This window comes from Athene cunicularia (assembly GCF_003259725.1).
Source record: "Athene cunicularia isolate RWA chromosome Z unlocalized genomic scaffold, athCun1 chrZ_part1, whole genome shotgun sequence".
Lineage (NCBI taxonomy): Eukaryota > Metazoa > Chordata > Aves > Strigiformes > Strigidae > Athene > Athene cunicularia.
This window is the reverse complement of record NW_020799142.1, coordinates 22,816,362-22,835,820: the sequence shown is the minus strand read 5'-3', so window position 1 is coordinate 22,835,820 and position 19,459 is coordinate 22,816,362. Positions and strand designations below refer to the sequence as shown.

The 19,459-nt window shown below is 36.5% G+C and overlaps 1 protein-coding gene across 2 annotated transcripts in view; it reads right to left on the bottom strand.

Annotated features, from left to right (window-relative positions):
• The window catches only part of NUP155 (nucleoporin 155), a 40,870-nt gene that overhangs the window by 13,553 nt on the left and 7,858 nt on the right, over positions 1-19,459 (bottom strand). Inside the window, exons 4-22 of one of the 2 annotated variants that reach the window (XM_026865797.1) lie at positions 17,374-17,444; positions 16,694-16,786; positions 15,782-15,948; positions 15,220-15,325; positions 14,611-14,684; positions 14,212-14,303; positions 13,986-14,083; positions 13,740-13,892; positions 12,772-12,872; positions 11,227-11,397; positions 9,787-9,897; positions 8,840-8,934; positions 7,279-7,367; positions 4,867-4,929; positions 4,613-4,760; positions 3,694-3,760; positions 3,147-3,265; positions 2,859-2,962; positions 987-1,120 (exon numbers count right to left, since the gene is read on the bottom strand). In XM_026865797.1, coding sequence (XP_026721598.1) covers positions 987-1,120; positions 2,859-2,962; positions 3,147-3,265; positions 3,694-3,760; positions 4,613-4,760; positions 4,867-4,929; positions 7,279-7,367; positions 8,840-8,934; positions 9,787-9,897; positions 11,227-11,397; positions 12,772-12,872; positions 13,740-13,892; positions 13,986-14,083; positions 14,212-14,303; positions 14,611-14,684; positions 15,220-15,325; positions 15,782-15,948; positions 16,694-16,786; positions 17,374-17,444 — 2,056 coding nt within the window. The remainder of the gene's footprint in view (positions 1-986; positions 1,121-2,858; positions 2,963-3,146; positions 3,266-3,693; positions 3,761-4,612; positions 4,761-4,866; positions 4,930-7,278; positions 7,368-8,839; positions 8,935-9,786; positions 9,898-11,226; positions 11,398-12,771; positions 12,873-13,739; positions 13,893-13,985; positions 14,084-14,211; positions 14,304-14,610; positions 14,685-15,219; positions 15,326-15,781; positions 15,949-16,693; positions 16,787-17,373; positions 17,445-19,459) is intronic. The other variant, XM_026865799.1, reaches the window with a different exon arrangement.

Below are 19,459 nucleotides of genomic sequence, written 5' to 3'. Positions count from 1 at the left end.
TACTTCTCAGATAATTTGTTTTCCTATCAAGTACTAGGATGGAATGCCTAGGATTCAAATTAATAGCTTCCTCAAGGGCTGGATTCAAATTCAGCATTAGCAAAGGATACATAGGAGTAGCAACCACAGTTCAGCAAGTTTCCTTCTTTACAAAAAAGGAGAGGTTGAAAGAACTCGGATTGTTTAGCCTAGAGAAAAGAAGGCTTCAGAGGCAGTGTGTGGAAACTTACTAATATTTATGGGAAGGTGTAAAGAAGGCAAAGCCAGACTTTTCTCACTGGTGCCCAGTGATAGGACATGACACAATGGCCAAAAGCTGAAGAAAAGGAAATTACACCTGAAGAAAAATAATTTTTACTCTAAAGGTGGTTGAACACTGGAATAGGTTGCCCAGAGAGGCTATGGAGTCTCCATCTCCGGAGATCTTAAAAACTTTACTGGATACAGTCCTGGGAACCTGGTCTAGCTGACCCTGCTTTGAGTAAAGGGGATAGATAATCTCCAGAGGTCCCTTCCAACCTTAGCTGTTCTGTGATACATTCTGGACCTCTACTTAAAAGTGCAAGGGTTTCAGACTCAACAATCCTATTACTCTCCACTTTTAAACCTTTACCAACACCAAGGCAAAAGTGAATTCCTCTCAGCTAGACAACATTGGTCTATTCCTCTTGGCACATTCTGCAGAATGTACTTAAGGGGAAAACACAGTAACTTATAAAACCAGTCTCACTATTAATAAGACAATAAATGTAAAATAGAATCTATTGTTAATGATATTTTCAATCTGCTAAAATTGGGTGATGAGGCCAATACTACACATCAGTCTCTTAAAAATAAACACAACCTGAATAAAAATCCCAGTGTGATTTAAAATTTATTATATACTCCTCAGTGAATTAAAATAATAGTCCTTTGGTAATGTTTAGGTAGAAAAAGAAATTCAGATATTAAATACAAAAATTAAAATCATATGATTCAGATCATACCTTCTCAAGTTCACCTACAACAACACTGAATTGGTGCTCACACAGCAACTTCCATAAAGCTAATGCCTGGCAGGTTTTGCAAACAAGCTCCTGGATGCCTTGAAGTGAGGTCTTCTCAGTTAGCTGTGCCTCAGCTAAAATGCAAAGAGACTGTTAATAATTAACTGTTTACATGTTTCAAGTTAGTGTGTAAGTTTTTGAGACTTTACAATAACAATCTCCTTAAATTTCTGGGGTGTTTTTTCTCTTCCATTGTTGATTAATGCTGTCTAGCTCTCTTTATAGGAAACTGCCATGTTAACATTTCTCCAAAACAAATAATTCCAGCCATGCAACACAGGAGGTATAGTTTCTAAAAAAGAAATATGGCTCTGTGTGAGTGCATTGGATTGACATCAGTCTAATTTTTACCTTTTTTTTTTCATAAATATTTATTATGATGAACATAAAAGAAATAAAAAGAAAACCATACAGATGCCTTTTTAGAAAGAACAATTACAATTACAACTTTGGTCAACACTGTCTACACTATCTTTAAGGTAACAACTGCTACAAAAAACTAGTAACATTTAAATCTGGTAATATGTATTATATTTACTGAAAGAATAATATGGACATACTTATTACATGGGTGGAATTTATGTCTACTTTTGAGTTCTTACAGTTCAGAAATGGGACAGCAAAAATTATATTGCATCCTTTAGTAATCCAGGAGGGTTTATGGGCTTCAGAATGCATAAAAATTAAAAATAATTATTAAATGTTTACCAAATTCTACATAATGACTTTTATAAAAAATTACATTCACACTACTGAAAGTGAGCAGCACAGAAAAAGAAGTAGAAATTAAAACCTAGGATGATAGCCATTGGACCACAACCATCTTCAGTTCTGTATAAACATCAGCAATACATCCCAACTTGTAATGCAAGTGCTGGGCAAAAGCTACACTTTTTATTTCTAAACAAAGTTTTGTAGTCATTTGGCACCTTCCATTACAGTATTTTTTTAATAGGACAACATACTGACTTGTCTCACAAACGAATTGCTTACCAATTGCTATGGTGAAAATATAAATTGGTGTGCAGCTACTAAGTACTGTAATGAGGAGATGAAACAAACTTATGAAATATGGAGAACATTAGGAAGAAAAAAACCCAAGACATGTAATTGTGCAAAGAAACCTCTGGGTTTGTATTTCAAGGTTGTCTAAAAGGTGAAAATAGGACAAAGAGAACATGTATCTACACAGAATAGAAATTTAGTTTTTTGTACGGGAGAGAAAAGTTTAAAAGTGCTCTGAATTTTCAAGCATTTTTATTTTAGCTTGATAAATTGACAGATAAAATTTGTGTTTTGTGATGGCTCAAGACTACTAGACATTATTGTGCTGAAACCCAGATTCTCCAGAGAGATATTTTCCTTTGTGGACTGATTTAATTAGTTGCAATATTAAAGCTTTTAGTGTTAAACTGAAAGATATCTGCAGTGTGTAACAAAGTCTCTTGCTACAAGTCAACCTAAACGCTGGAGTATTTCTTTATCTTGATTTGAGTTCTCATTCTGGATATATACTTCATCTCTAGTACAGTGCTATGTAAATGATGTTTTGACACCCACGTCACTGCAGAAGCGCTGCTCCTGATGGAACGGTATGGTATGGTAAGGAAGCAAGAGCAAGGTGCAAGCAAAGTTAGATTCCAAACTACCATGCTTTTTCTGAAAAACTTATTACTGAATATGGCATATTGATTAATGTCAAATTTTTATGGAAAAAAGGCATTTTTTTCAGGTTTTAACCAAAAAAATCGAGAAAGGCAACATTCAAATGCGTCACTTCCTGACACTTTGTCTTCAAAAGTAACTACATACCGTGGTATTTCCTCTGGAGTTCTTGTTGGACTTGCTGAGAACTTCCACCATCAGCCCGCATGAAACCCAGAAGCCTCTGTTGAAGATTGGCTGGTGTGCTGAAACTTCAATTCCAAAATAAAGAGATACTAATTTGATTACAAATACTGCACCTTCTAAAATGAGGTCTAACAACTCATTTTTAGCATCTGAATAGTTGAAGGTGGAGATCATACATATACATCAACTCACAGATATGCATGGTAGTTTTTCAAGTATCCCTAGTAAATTTAACACAATTAATAATACCTTGGGTTTCCAAGAGCTCCTACTGTAGCAAACTGTGAATTTCTATCCAGAAATTCTTGTAAACCTTTCAGTTCTTGTAGTACACATTCCAGCACATGCGATGGAACACTACTTTCTACCTGCAAAAGAAAGCAGACTTCTTTACAGAAAACTTAGTTTCCAAACTCCTTTCCAAAAATTTACAATTCTAAGTGAAAGCTACTAAAACAACAAAGAGTGTACAACACATAAACAGCATAATAGTAATGCTATCTCTAGAACACAACATTATTATACCACAAATAGATCAAATTACAATTACAAAAATCAAGTTACAACAAATTAAACAGAGATCAAGTTACAGTTAGGTTTCTTTAAAATTAACATCCAAACCAGCAGTTTAAAAAAAATTTGAAACCTACAATTACTCCTCAGTTAAGAGCACAGCACTTAAGAAAACATTCAAATGGTATTTTTTTTTCTTATTAGTTTATGATTGGGAACAGAAGTATAACAGGGCTTAAGACATACTTTGAGAAACTTTCAAAAATATAAATATTTTACATACTGCAACAACTTCTCGATTGCCACTTTTGAAAACTCTCTCCACAACTATACTGCCATCCCAAATATTTCTGCAACACAAAACAATACTGTATTAAAAGCCAAGTAATTTAAGCAATTATTTTTGCAACTCTTTATGTATAATATCTTAAACAAAAATGGTAATACTTTTTACTTCAAGGTTTACAGTAAGGATTTTATTTGGATGAATATTAAACATTCAAAAAAAGTCACCATTATAAATTTCTGAATGGTACAGATAATTAATAAAATTTCAAGTTTTAAAACTTTAATCAAATGGAGTTTGATACTCTCAAATACTTTAAATATAGGCCAATATTATTCCCCGGAAATACTGTGTAGGCAAACAAATCTTGTAACAAAAATTTCTTTCCCAACCAGCATGCAGAGATGACTAACACATGAAGAGCTCTATTCTTGCTTGGGGTGTTTAGTAACACAGGACTCAACATCCAGGCAACAGAATCCTCTTTAGTGTTGCTTCATTGCTCCAATTTGAGCATTTTGTTTAAAGATTCTTAACAGAAAAGACTTCAAGCCAGGACTTTGATCCTGTAAATCCTTCTGCATTACTGTTTCACCGTTTAGTAGGAATATGAAACATAGGTTTGAAAAATAAAACTTTTCAGTTTTCAGAGTTGTGCATATACACTTGATTACAGGATTAATGTCGAAGCAGCTTTCCTGTCCTAGCCCTTTACTTAATGTATTATTATTCATAGAGCTGTAAAGAGAACATACTTTATCAACAGGTACTTCATAAACACAGCATAAAAATGCAGTTTACTAATTTCAAATTTTAAATTATATTAAGATAGAATTTGCCACCTACTATCATTAAGAGAAAGAAAAACTATGAAACAAACTGAGTGACAGAATCTCTTTCTACACAAACACTTTACCCTATAATCCGAGCAAAGTATATGCAGATGCCATTGTGTTTTCCAGAAAATACTATCTCAGGACCCATCATTCCACTAATGGATGTACCAGGGTGAGACATGGAATTCCCAGAAGGAAACATGGGAGTTGATGTAGTAGCTTGCACACCTAGTGTAAAAGTAGATAAATATTACTCATTTGAATGCAAATAAAAAAGCCTAGTTGAAAAAAAAAAAGTTCTGCATTTCTCCAGCAGAGGCAAACAAGGCATTACCTTGGCCAGGTGCTGCCAAAAATCTAAAATTAGGATATGGACTATCAAAAATCAAAGGGAAACCTAAAAGGAAAAAGAAATAAATGTAAGTTTGTTAAAAACAGATAAAAAACCTAACCAAAATGAAATGCATAAAACTCCTGTGCGAAAGCAGCAAAGTTGTTAAAGTACCTTAAAGTTAGAACCATTCCAACAACTTCCATTTATAGTTAAATATCAAACTGCACTCATTTCTTATCAACACAACACTCTAAGTGAACCAAATGGATACACTTCTTTCAAGAGCAGTTATTAGGCACTTTTTTTCCAGCATTCATGTGTTATTTATTGCACACCATCTGTTCCCTGCATTAAACATAATACTGTCCACATAATTTTTCTTGTTCTTCACCTTCTGACTGCTCCCATTCCTGATATGGGCATCAATCCTCAAAGCACTGACTTTCAGTCATCTAGATCTTTTCAAAGAGTATCAGTTTTACTTCAAAGCACTCAACTGAAAGAAACTGGTATTACTACTCTTTATTTTTACATGGGGCAGTTGGACAAACATTACAGCCACACTGTTAACTTGGAACATTCAGTTTGAGACTGTCCATGGCATCAGATTCAGCTGTGAACTGCAATTCTGCAAATTAAGTCTGAATACCTAAGAACCCAAAACATGAACAACACATGTGGTCATCTACAAAAATGTCCATGTACCATCAGCATATAGGATGACACATCACAGAAAAGGCAAGAAAACTGGCACTCTAAAAATCTGGCTTTTGTCAAAGAATCAGTCCTTCTTACCTTATTACTTACAACTCTCTCAACAGTGCAAAGGATAACAAAATCCTTCACTAAACAGTGCCAAGGCATTCTCAGAGCACATTCTCCTGTGTGCCAAGCAAAGCACAAACTTGCAGAAAAGCAGCATGCAAATGCATGACTAGACTTTTAACAGTGAGAAAAAGAGGATTAAAGGTGCCTCACTTTTTAATGTTAACATTATTGTAAAGTAGATTCACATGCTAAATTTCAAGGTGTTTTAATCTATTTTGGTCAGCAATATCTGACCCACCACATGGGACATCCACAGTATCAGAATCTTAACTTCACATGACAGTTCTCTACCCTTTGAGCAAATGGAGTAAGTAGTAGCAGAAGAATGGTGCCATCTTCCACCCCGACCTGTCACTGAAGCAAAATGGAAACATATGCTTTGATACTAGGTTTCAAAGAGGCATAATGACAGCAAATAATAAAACCATCTAAAAATCAAAAGAGTCACCTTACTGATTACAGAGCTTCGTATGATTTCCCCCACACCTTACCTTCATTCTCAGTCCGGTCCTAGCACCTGTCCTCCTCATAGCTACTGTCCTCTTCAACTCTGATTTAATCTTAAATTCTTATACCTTTCTCAGCTCCTGCCCACATTGCCATTGTTCCACACCATCAGGCTTGAAAAGTGATGCCACTGATGCCTAAAAAATAGCCACTCTTCTTTCTGTTTTAATACTAGTTAGGAATTCTGAAAAAGAGGGTCAACTGTTTTTCCAAACCTTCATCCCAGCTCAGTGGACCTTTCTCCAATATTTATGAATTTGGATATATGTCAAAAATGGTACTGAAATGTAATTTCTTTGTATTCCAGGCAATCAATTTTTCTTCCCCATTCTGTGTAAAATTGAATGCCACATGCAGATAAGGGTAAAGGATCTTGGAAATCAATTAATTAAAAAAAAAATTAATTCAGTAATTCAGAGTTCCAAATCCATCATTATGAATTTGTTTTTAAAAAAACCCTTAAGATCTGGAAGTAACACATGTTAAGGGACAACTTCCTGAAGGAACTGTAGAAATATAAGTGTATCTGATTAATACAGAAAGGCATCCACTCCAATAAGCATCAAGTTCTGAGGAGAAAGAATAGGCATTATTCTCATTTGTAGGTGGCACTGAGACCTCAGCAGAAAGCAAATTTTGAAGCTAGGAGGAGAAATCACTCCAAGAAACTAACCCATTTCTTGATCAAAATTTTTCTTTTCTTCTCATAAGAGTATCTGTAGAGGCATGACAATGACACTGTAAGAAGATACTCTGTTATACCACACAACAACCAACTAATCTTTGTAAAGTTTGAACTGTAGTATCAATAAATGTTCTCTGGCTGCTGCAAGTGCCTCTGGCAGCAACAAATATATACCTTCTTCACATAATCTTAAAAGATTATATACAACATCCAGACATAGTTTGAGATCAGATCACCCTCACACTAAATTCAAAAACCACTTGAGAGTAAACAAAAAACCCCCCTGTAATTAAATTAGCCAGTGAGTGGAAAATCAAGGACAATTTCAGACAAAATGCAACATATTTAAAGGAAAAAACCCTGTCCAAAACCATGAAATGCTTGCTACTTACCAGAAGGAACAGAAGAACATGGAAGAGGCCCAATGTTGCTTGGAGAAGGCAGGGCCGATGGAAATCTCATTCGTGCTTCTCCACCATATCTAAAGTTTACATGCAAAGACAAAAATTCCTCACACTTCATACACGGTCTGTTTAATTTTCTTGTCTTTGAGAATTAACAGCAATTTTGGCATTCTTTTTAAATGGGGAATAAAAAAACCACCATAACTTTTCATAAATATTTGTAACTGATAATTTTGGCAGAAGAAAACTAACTGAATATATGCTATATAAAAAGCATTAACATATGCAATTGCAAAGGTAAGTTAAATAACAACTAAGGGGTTTTTTTGTGGATGTTTTAAATGCTGTAGTGATATGATATGATATATGATCAGGCTTTAAAGAGAAATCTACCAATTCTCAAAATCAGGCTTATGCTTTAGTATCTTTTTTAAGTTTGCCTCCACAGTGAAGTGGACACAGTTGAGATGACCCATGCTTATCCTTCTATTATTCACAAGTAGTATCCATCCATCTCTCCTACAGTTCTAGTTGAACAGTTCGTTACATCTTCCCTTTCTAACACCCATCTCCCCAGTTATCCACATTTTCTCTAATGTAATTGAGTTTAACAAAGAGTAACTATTCACAGCCTACTAAGAATAGCTGAGTTTACCTAACTCCTGAAGAAGTTTTGGAAAAGAACAAGCAAGCTTTTGGGAACACTCAAACTTTATCGCAAACATGCAGTCAAAGCTGCACATTTTTTCATCACTCTCAACAGCTCTTACAAAACCCTTTTTTCCACAAGGCTACATGCACTATGAGGACAGCCAAGAGACCCACAATAAACCAACTTGTTTAAGGCAGCTAACTAAAATATACATATCTGCACCATAGCAAGGATGTGGAGTACTTAAGATAGATGACAAATTAATCCTCCAGAGTAGAAGTCTGTTACTTCCTCGCTCAGTCTGTAGTGGAAAAAACCAAACCAAACCAAACCAACCAACCAACCCCAGCAACACCCGCCCCCAATAAAATTATTATCTATGACCATCAGGCCCTCAACAGAATAAGTCAATTTGAATATAAATTTCCTTGAAACAATGGTGAACAACATAACTAATTACAGTATGTTAAGAAAAAAACCCAAACAAAATAAAAAACCCAAAACCCCAAACCCCCACAAAAATGTAAAAATTTGTCTGTTCTTTTTCTGTCTAAATTGGTCTCATTAAAGATATTACTACACACTGCACTTCAATGAACTAGGATACTGTGAAGTATAGGTAAGTGCATTTCAAGCAGATTAAACTGTATTTTCAATAGCTTCTCCTCTACATGTGGAATACAAGCTTCCAAGAGGGGAACTAACCAGAAACCACCATTACAGGAAGCTTCCCCTGTTGATGAACCCTGAACTAGCACAAAAGCGTATTCCACCGGGTTTAATAGTTTATGCTCACTTTAAAACAATGCTTTACTCAGGCAGCAGGTTAAAGGGCCTGTAGGGGCTATAGCAATCCTGAGCATAACATTCAGAGCAACCTAGAGAATTGAAACTTACCTGAAGAATGCTCGAGTAGCCCAGGCAGATACTTCACTATCACATGCAGCATTAGAACAGGCCAAGATAAGGCAAGTGGCACAAGCCTGATCCTCCTGGAGCATATTATACTATTAGTGTGGCAGCTTATATCAGGTTGATAAGAAATGTATTGAAGTTACATTTCTCAATAACAGAAGAGTAAATACTTATTGCATCATTTTATTTAGAAGGCAAGGAAATCAGTTCTTCCCAATTATCAACAGGAAGTGAAGCATTGTGAGGCATCCCACTGTAGCAGGTAAGATTTACACACGTGTTTTTCAAACTCAGTACAATTACTGGTAGGAAACAATCTTCACATCTGTCACCTAATTATGACTAAGGTTTACGCAATTTCTACAGAAACACAAATTAAGATTGCGTTTGAAGAAAAAAAATCTATACAAATAGCTGTTTGCATATTCTAATAGCATGTTAAAATATCACTTAGTATGTCCTATCAAATCACAAGAGAACAGATTACAGTGAAATTCACTACAGATACTTATTAGTACTAACCAAATTAAAAGAGCTTCCCTCTTGCCTGTTTGCTATTTACCTTAAACAAAAAATAGACCAATTATAGACATTTCTATTGACCTTACAATGTAAAAACCTGTTGTGGTGGTAGGAATTTAACTTTTGGAAATTCTTCCTTCCCTGCTCTTAGATGAACCCCTAAACTAAGAACTGCATTATGCTTCTATGTACAAGACATACAAGAATTACACTTCCATTTTTAGATATAAAATGAGAAGTTATTATACAGACTTGTTTTATGTAGACAGCACAGGAGAAAATCTACTTTAATAAATTAAATGTTAACTACAAGTTTACAGCAACAGCAAAATGATGCTGAAGAAAGTGATTAGATTTACATAAATATTAGAAAACTTTCATTTTCAGAACAGGTCAAAAGTTCTTACCTGATGCAACTTGAAAAATCTTTCAATGTCTTCTCCATCTCCACCTGCATTACTAACAAGCAGGTGCCGCAGCTGATCAACAGGTCTGAGTTTATGAAACATAAAGCTCCCCTAAAAGTAACAAAATAAGTTAGAATAAAATTGCCTTTACTCTGTCCATCCCAACACCCCTGTCCATGGTGCTTATCTTTAGCATTCTGAATTTTCCTTTGCTGCACTATTGTATCAAAGTATGTCAATGGTGCCTAAAGCCCAGTTCCCATTCCCATGCAGAAAATTCTCTACCAAGTCTAGGAAAGGCAGGAAAAATACTGCAGCGACTATAAACTCTCCATAAACAGAGTTAATTTTGCTGCTCTTAGCCTAAGATGAAGCATACAATACAAGCATTGTCCTGGTTCAACTAGGATAGGTTTAAGTTTCCCCAGCCGGGTTATTTGTACCATGCTGATGTCAGGTCCAGGGGCAGAAACTTTTTAACTTTCCTTTTCTGGCTTTTTGGTGGCAGGACCCACGCGTCAGTTTTGTTCCCTGACCATCTGTGGTATTTCTCTGTATATCGTTTGTCTTGTTCACTGTTATTGCTGTTTATTGTTGTTATCATTGCCACTGTTGTTGCTCAGATTGTTTATCACACTGTTGTATTAAACTTCTTCTTATTTCACCCTGGGGTTTGTGCCTAACTGCCAGCCCGACTGGCTGCTCTCGGGTCCTGGCAGGGCTTAAACCACCACAAGCATACAGCAAGTATACAGAGAAAAGAAAGGCTCTGTGTATCTCGCAAATCCTCAAAACTGCCTGGAAAGAAAGCGCTTGAAGAATTCAGGATCAAGAGCATGGTAAGACTTACACTCAATCTTATCTTGCATGCATCTACACTAACTACTGAAGAAGGTCCAATTACTGCCTTTAACAAAACAGCTGCCATTAAACAAATGCACGTGGAGTCTAGAGGTTGCAAGACATTAAGGATTACACTTTTTTTCTTAAGTGCACTAAAACATTGTTAAAAGTAATCAGAAAAGAGAAGTAGGGAAGTTAAACCCTTTGTGGATTTCTATAACAAATAAGAAATTATTTACTGAATTTCAATTGCCAACAATATTTATTCAAACTATATTTTCTGGGCAGCCAGTGTCTGTTTCAATTTCACATAAACATGAGTATAACCAAGGTTAAAAACTTTTCAGATGATCTGTATCTACAAGGGTCTCTGGAGACCAACAAAAGCTATTAATACACTGTACAAGAGAAGCCGGCCCAATACATTTGACTAAATTTAAAACAGGTACAGGTATTTCAGCCATCTTCTTCCTTACTCATATCCAGATATAATCCTTAAAACGTACGCAAAATAAATAAACATTTACAGGTTTAGATTAGACTTCCATCTTTATACTTACTCTTCTGATTTCCTATATTAATAAAAGTAACACTCACCTGGGCTGAAAGGAGAACAAACTTCTTAGGTGGCAGCATGTGTTGCTGCACAACAACAGGTGAATCGGTTATTGGAATAATGTCTTTATTTAGTGGTGTTACAATCTTCTGAACTTTAAATTCATCAATAGCAGAAAGAGCCCAGGAATGTCCATCAACACGGGTGGTCATCTGAACAACAGATAGATATCTGAAGTTTGGTAACAGACATGGATTTTGCACATCCATGGGGATATTTTACTATCTACCATTTAAAATTGCACAGAATACTCGACACAAGAAAAACCAGCAAGTTCTTGAATCGTCTAACAGAAAGTTATTATGACATTTACAGTTATATATATACTGCTGCTTTTAGGAACATATACATACTGTTTCTTTTGGGGGTCAGGGATAGTGTTTTCTATTTAAATATAAAACAACTTGCAAAGTGGGATCCTTTAATGATGCTACAGTATAAACAGTAACAACCTGCTAACCGTATCAGAACAAAGTATCATGAACAAGTTATTTCTTAGAGTCAAAAAATGTGGCAACTGAAACATAAAGGTTTCCACAGTTGGCAACATTACTTCAAATATAACTCAAGAAGAGACATACAGTAGTGAAGATATTCCAGAACACTACACATGCTAACAAGGAAGAACTGCTCAAGAACACGCTGCAGTTTTGTTTGGGAAACCTAGCTGTCACTGTCAAATGCCTTGGGGAAAAAAGAGACACCAGCACTTCGGTTAATTATGTGTAAATTTTGGCAGGGAAAGGTTCTGCAGTAATTATAAAGCTTCTTTGTAAGTTATTAACAGATAAATCAAAACCAGACTCAAAAGTTTTATACAGTCTCTCCATTCACTCCAGCTCTGCTACTGCTCCTCCAATAAAACCATTTTTGACATGTCACTCCTCTACTTCAGCAGACTTTAGACTTCCTTCAGAGCTGAATACATGAAATGTTCTCCCTGAACTGACGCATAAGGCAATTAGCCCCCTCCAAATCCCTCTTACAAACCCACTTACGTAACAATTAGGGAAAAGAAAATCAGAAAAAAACCTGTCAAATAGTGAAGAGATTAGTAATTTCTGAAATTTAATGGACACGGAACATCAATTTAAATAAAAAAACCTGAAGTCTCTAGCATCTACATTTTACTAATCTTTGTCAAATTTTATCCTCATCAAACACTACTATGGACTGTGGACCATATCTTCCTGTACTTGGGCACAATAAGCAACAATATTTTCAAATATGTTAATTAAAAGTAAAGTCTTAGAAGTCATGGGAACTGCTTTTGATACAAAGCTTGCATCTAGCTAGAAAGTATGGCTGAACTAGAAATTCCTACTAACAGATCAGTTTCCCATTCACTGACAAAACTGCCCACTGTTTTTTTTAAGTATATTGATTAGTAGATCGATAAGCATTTCCAAACGTTTTCTGTGAACTACCCATTTCTTGAAGACAGTAGTATCCAAGTATCTGTTATCAGAAAGGAAAAAATAGTATTTACATTCCATCAAAATTATAAAAAAAGTTTGCTTTAGTACCTGTGTTTCCATCATCGGCTTTTGAAAAGGGAAAGAATCATGATTGATACACCACAAGATGTCATTATCCTCATTTTCTGAAGCTGCCATTAGCAGGACCCCTAGCAAGAATAGCAATATTGTTTGTATTAGAAGCAATAACCTTGCAGTCAATGCAAATTCATTAATTCATTCCTTATTTAGTAAAAATTAATCTTTAAGTCCTAATCATACAATTCAAACAGCAAATATCATCTCCTCATTTTGTATGTCACAGTGTTCTTCAGAAGGTCACCGTTAACCCCATTTGCCATCTTCTCTAAAAAGTAGAAAAATAAGACTAAAATAGGCAGAACATGCCTCAAAAATAGTATGTTTAAAGAGGTCATGGATGAAAAAACATCTGGAAATTACTTCAAGGATAAAAATCAGTATGTAAGACTAAAAAGGTCAGCAAGATAGAGACACTTCCCCCGCTCTCCATTTCTGCAGCTCTTTTAAAAATTCAGCCTACAATCAGAAGTGACATAAAGCTGGAACTACCTGGCAGCTATCTGGTATCTTACATGGTACCAGTAGCTAAATGAGCTAAAAAACAATCAACATTCAGCACGCACTAAATTCAGCATGAGAGGCACTAAATAGGTAAGTAGCCTATCTTCTGCTTTCAAGGACTAATCACATATGGCTTGCAGACATGCAGGTGAATATGAACACATTTAGGGAGATTATAAGAAAAAAAGGCTCATCCACACATGAACAGAATTCTCTGTTCAAACACTGTACCTTGCAGAACTAAATTCTGAAAAACAGTATAATCCTCAACTTCCAAAAAGTCTCCCATTAGCACGCAGAAGCCATGCTTAGTTCTCAGTTATTCCCACAGCTTTGAACACACCAATGTAAAAACAGTGAGAAAGCAAATGTCACACCACCCCACCCCCCCCCAAAAAAAATTAGTCTCATCTGAGCTGTGTTACACTCCTTACCTTTGCTATAAAGAGCTCTGTGAACCTTTGTGGGTTTCTCCACATTAGAAGAAGCTGAAAATCCAGGTGGCAAACGGACATGAACCAAGGTTAGCATGGAGGGACGAGCTGTTGGATGCTTAAACTGTGAAGTACTAAAATACAGTCGGACACCTGAGCAAAAGATAAAAAAAGGTCATAATTTTGCTAAACTGTGCAGACGCCGTTTATCAGTTTAAAATGGGGGAATCAGCATTGCTTTCTTACCTGCATGTGTTATTGCTAGTAGTTGACAGTCTATTGATTCAGAATTTTCAATCACTGCTATTTGAACAATAGGCTTAAATACAGAACGATCTATTGTTCTAAAAAACAAAACCCAAAAGACCTCATACACTCTCAACCGAAAGAAATAAACAAACAACTTTCTTCAAAAATATAACATAAAACTATTGGCTTCAAAGAAAGTATCTTACAATTGTCATAAATATACCTGGCAATGATTCCAGCAGCAGACACTATGGCATTTTGTGAAAGAGAAGTAACCCTCATCATTCCTTCACCCTCTTGTCCCAAATCATAAACCTGCAATTCAATAATACAGCTTAGTGTTTTATGTTTGAATTAATTAATACAGTCACATCTATCAAACAGCAACTCAATATCTATTTTTACTTCATCTTCATGTTTCCATACAATTGAGGGCAAGATCAAAAGTCTACTCTTCTCTCTGAAGAAAGTATTTTTAGGTCTTCAGCACACACTTATGAAAAAAGATGAATAAGAATAATACCCTGACATATCTACAGAGAATATCCAGGTACTGGGGAAACTTAAAAAGGTGTATACACACTAGTAACATAGCCAACAGTCATGAGAAGAAGGTACATACTTGCAGCACCCCTTTTTCTGAGCGGGTGTATAAGATGTTTCGTGAGTTGTCAATGGCGATTTGAACTACAGGATCTGTGATGGAGAGGGTGAAAAGGGAGAACAAGCAAAGCAACACTGCATTTGGTGAAAACAAGTTTAAGACAAAATACCTAGAAAATAGTTAGTTGTAAGTTAAAAAAAGGCAGGAGTCCCACACAGGGCTCGTACTGGTAGTGATTTAAAACAGCAATCTATTTCACACAATTATTAGTAAACTAGAAAAAGATTTTTAAAAGTATAATAATTTCAAAATCATTTTTTGCTAAACAGTGAAACAGGGTAAAATTTTTTACTCAAAGATTCTGTTTGCAGTGAACCCGCTAAGACCAGCTAAGCACATATTAAGTTTGTACAACAGAACACTAACTTTAGTCATAAATGTCAAACTCTCCAGGCTCTGGTATCTATATCCTGAACTAGACACAAAACAAGTGACCTGATTTTTATAATTATCAACCACTGCAAGTTACGTTGGCGTTGACTAAATGTTCTGAATAAGGACTGTCTTCTTGGTAATATTATTTAAAAGGTTATATTCAATTACTGGGTCTTTACCATCACTACTTACCATCCTCTGAGAATGTGAACTGTAGCAATGAAGGAATAAGGAAAGAGAGCACGCTCTTTGAATGATTAATTTTTCTACAGCGCTGGCTAAACCAGCCAGCTTCAGCCTATAATTTAAAACAAATACAAGCATTGAACAAAAAAACAAGCACTGAACGAAAAAACAAAACAAACCCCAAAATAATATTAAAAAACCCAGAACAAGTATGAAAACATGTAAAAATCCAACTACAGACCACTGATTTAACTGAAAAAATATGTACTACTGAATTGAAAGAAATAGGTGATCATAAAAAGGTAAATTTTACAGGAAAAAGGGTACAGGATGTCACAATTTTATTTTTGAAGTTGACCAAAGCTGCATTCTATTCCTGATATAATTACTACTTCTTCAAATAAAATACACCTACACTAACACGTCAGAGCTGTTGTTCAAACAAGATGTGCAACATAACTATGGAAGAAAAAAAGACTGCAAACCTGACATGTTTTAGAACTCTTAGTGCCTCTATCCCACAACTATGAAACAAAAAAAAAGTCTGTGTGTAAAATCTATAAGTTACCTGGTATGCTACTTCATATAAGCAGCCATCTTTTCCAGCCAAAAAGATACGTCCATTATCAGTGGATGTTATCGCCAGAATGTAAATATTGTCAGTAGGGAGAGAATAAAGAGGATCTGGTAGCACCTGCATTCCACCAGACATACTGTCATTGAGCGATCCCGTACCTTAAATCAGTAAATAAAACCTCTTTAGTTTAAGTTGTTCTAATAAATATTACAGGTCTGTGACAAAAAGCATTTTGGAAAACATGAAAAATTACAGAAAATTTCATAGTTACTACACACATTCTGGAACAGCTATTCTCCAAAGTGAACAAATCTTCTGTTTTTTTAAAAAAGATGAAGTAAACTGTATAAATTTCCAAGTAAGGAAATGCAATGTTTTTCACTTCTAGACGTTGGCTTCTCCTCTAATTGCAACGAGTCTAAACCACAGATTTCTACCTTTTTCCTATTTCACATCAAGACAGTATAAAAAGAGAGCAAAGATTGTAATCCTCTCACTTTCTCCAAATAATTCTTCACTTTCTCTATTAATATATATGGCATTTAAAAAATGGTATCAGGTTTTCAATTTCTGTGGTTGGAATACAAATGCCAACCAGCTTAGTGAACTATATTCTTCTTTCCCTCTCCAATATGCTGCATAATTAAGAGGAGTACCTGTTTCAAAAGCTCTCTTTATGTTGAACAGGTGAATAAGACAACTCCTATGGGAGTCCAAGATGCATCAAGTGCACACCCCATGAAAATCAGTTCCCCCTGTCTGTGACATCATTTAAAAATTAGCAAGGTGCTTAGCACACAGTCTTGGTTTTCTCTTTTTTTTTTTTTCCATTTTATATGGCTGCTAATAAACCAGCCATGTGTATTTGTTATCACACCACTGGGAATGAGGGAAGAAAATTACCTGCTTGTGTATTAGCACAGCTGAGCCCTAAAATCACAATATCCACAGGGGTAGCCAGAACAAGTAAGTGTCGTACATGAGGCTGGAAGATACCTAAAGGGGAGAAAATAAAATTTTAGTTTGCAGCCAGCCTCCCAGATCACAACGATGTAACCAAAGTATTCACTAGAAATACACATTGACTGATTAGTGAGAATAGTCATATTTAAGACCCAATGATCTGTGAAACTCTAGAATGAGAAAGGAGTATTAGTCAGCAGTTCAGCTTCCAGCTCATGAAATACAGGGTCTTTAAAATTACATTTTTCTTATAAACTTGCTTCTTTTAAATTCAATCCTCTTGCCAGTTCAACTCTGACTTCAATATTATGTAGGCAGTAGTTACCAAAAGCAGTGGGAGGGCTAGAAACCAGGATCTCATGGAAGTTATCACTTGAATGTGTAAATTTATGTGGTTAAAAAAATGCAAGCTTATCAGTATGACTGTTAAACTATACAATATTTTTGGGGTATATATATGTGCGTGTGTGTGTATATATATATATATATACATACATATATATATATACACACATACACACACACACATAAACCCCAGATTTTTCCACGTATACATATATAAAAAAACATATAAAGAAGTTTCAGTAGCTGCCTAATTCTAGTCACTGTCATATACTTACCTCCCTTTGGCTTTACAAGACCAACTGCAAGAATAGTTTCACTAAGGCCATCAAAATAAGCCAGATCTCCTCTGTCAACAAATAAGAAAAAAAAGAAAAACCTGAATAAAATTTGTAACCTGGTATCACATAGTAACAAAGTAAATAAAATCAAGATTCTGTACGTTTAAAAATCATTAATACTTATTGTAACACTCTGAAGGCATCAACATCTTTTGCTTTGGGGGAAAGCAGATACAGCAGAACAGCCTGACAGAGAAGTTTCACAGCAAAAGTGTACTGGCAGTCATTTGAGCTACTTGCAGTTTCAAACCTGAAACTCAGCTGCAGTGTTTTATATTTTTTGATTTTGTTAATTCATGCAGCCTATTTGAATTACACAATGCAGCATCTGCAATGCTGATTAATATTAAAATGGAGGAATGTATTACTTTTTTTCCCCCTATAAAAATTATAAAAAGTAAGAATTCTCAACCTCCCAGAACCTTATAATTAACACCATGAAGTGTTGTTTTATTTGGGGAATGTATTTAATACACTGTGACACAATGTAAATGTATGCATAAGAGCTAAGTGAGCCACAAACTGAACTTTTGTCCTGGTTCAGCCAGGACAGAGTAAAGTTTTCCCCAGCAGAGAGAGAGGGCGAAGGGATCTCCAGCCGGGTTATCCATACCATGCTGACGTCAGGTCCAGGGGCAGAGCCTTTTCACCTTTCTCTTCTGGTGTTGGTTTTTGCCACACACGCGGCGGGTTTGCTCCTTGATCATTTAGCAGTATTTCTCTGTATATCTTTTGTCCTGTTCACTGTTATTGCTGTTTGTTGTTACCACTGATACTGTTGTTATTCAGATTGTTCTATCACTCTGTTGTATTAAATTTCTTGTTATTTTAGCCGGGGTCTGTGTTTGACTTCCAGCCCGACCGGCGTGGGTGGGGGAGGGGCAACAGCCACGTGCTCTCTCATCCCGTCAAGAATTAAACCTGGCACATTAAAAATTGGCGCACCAACGGGGGGCAGACGCTGACCAGAGTGTGGTAGAGCAATCTGTTGGGTGTAATCTTTCTGTTTGTATTTGTGTTTGATAAGAAAATGTTTGCAATGCTGGCCCATTTGCTTGCATGGTGGGGCTGGATTAACCCTTATATATAGTGTATAATCCCAGTGGTGTTGTTTGTTATCAGTGGAAAATGCGCAAAGGGTTTTATGTTGTTATACTGGCTATTGAATGCTTATAATGCCTTTGTATCGCTGTGGGGGGGGTGGTGGGCCGGTACCTGTTTGCTGTTTGGTTTTTTGTTAGGGGTATCACCCCCCCTGTGGGTGAGCCAGGGGAAGAGATCCTCTCGGCTTTGGGGAGTTTTAACTATTCATGGAGCCCGCAGACCAGTGTGATTGTGGCACAATGCCTTCTGAATGTCTGCCTGGTTTCGGTTTTGGCCATATGGTATTTCTCTGACAACAGCAGTGCCGAGAAACCTGCCCCGAGGCCAGATAATAGTGAGTGGCAAGGGGTGTGGGAAAAGATGGGCAAAGGCCTGAGTCGGTGGGCACCCCCAATGCTTTGGAATTTCACTCCTGAGCAAATGCAGAGCCCCAATAAACTGATGGAGTGCTTAGAAAGGGTGTGTTACCAAGCTGGCAAAACCCAGGAGACACAAATCACTGCAATGTGTTGGGGACTTGCCCATGCGTACTGTGCCCTCTTTAATACCACCCGCTGCCCTCAACGGGAAGAAAAGGCCACACAAACAATATCTGAACCGGGGGCACAGGCAGAGCCAGTCTCAGTCGCCTCCACCAGCACACAGACTGAGCCAGAGAGCCAGGCAGTGCCAGTGTCAGTCGCCCCAATACAGAAAACAAAATATACCAGAAAGTCTGTTCACAGAGTGAGGGATGAGGATGAGCCAGGCCCATCAGGGGAACAGGAGGAAGGACCAGAGGTGATCGTCCGATCTCTGTCCCCGACTGAGCTGCGAGATATGCAGAGATTTCGGCCGCCTGGGAGGTGAGCAGATTTGCACCTGGCTGCTCCGATGCTGGGACAATGGAGCCAGTGCTTTTGAAATGGAGGGGAGAGAG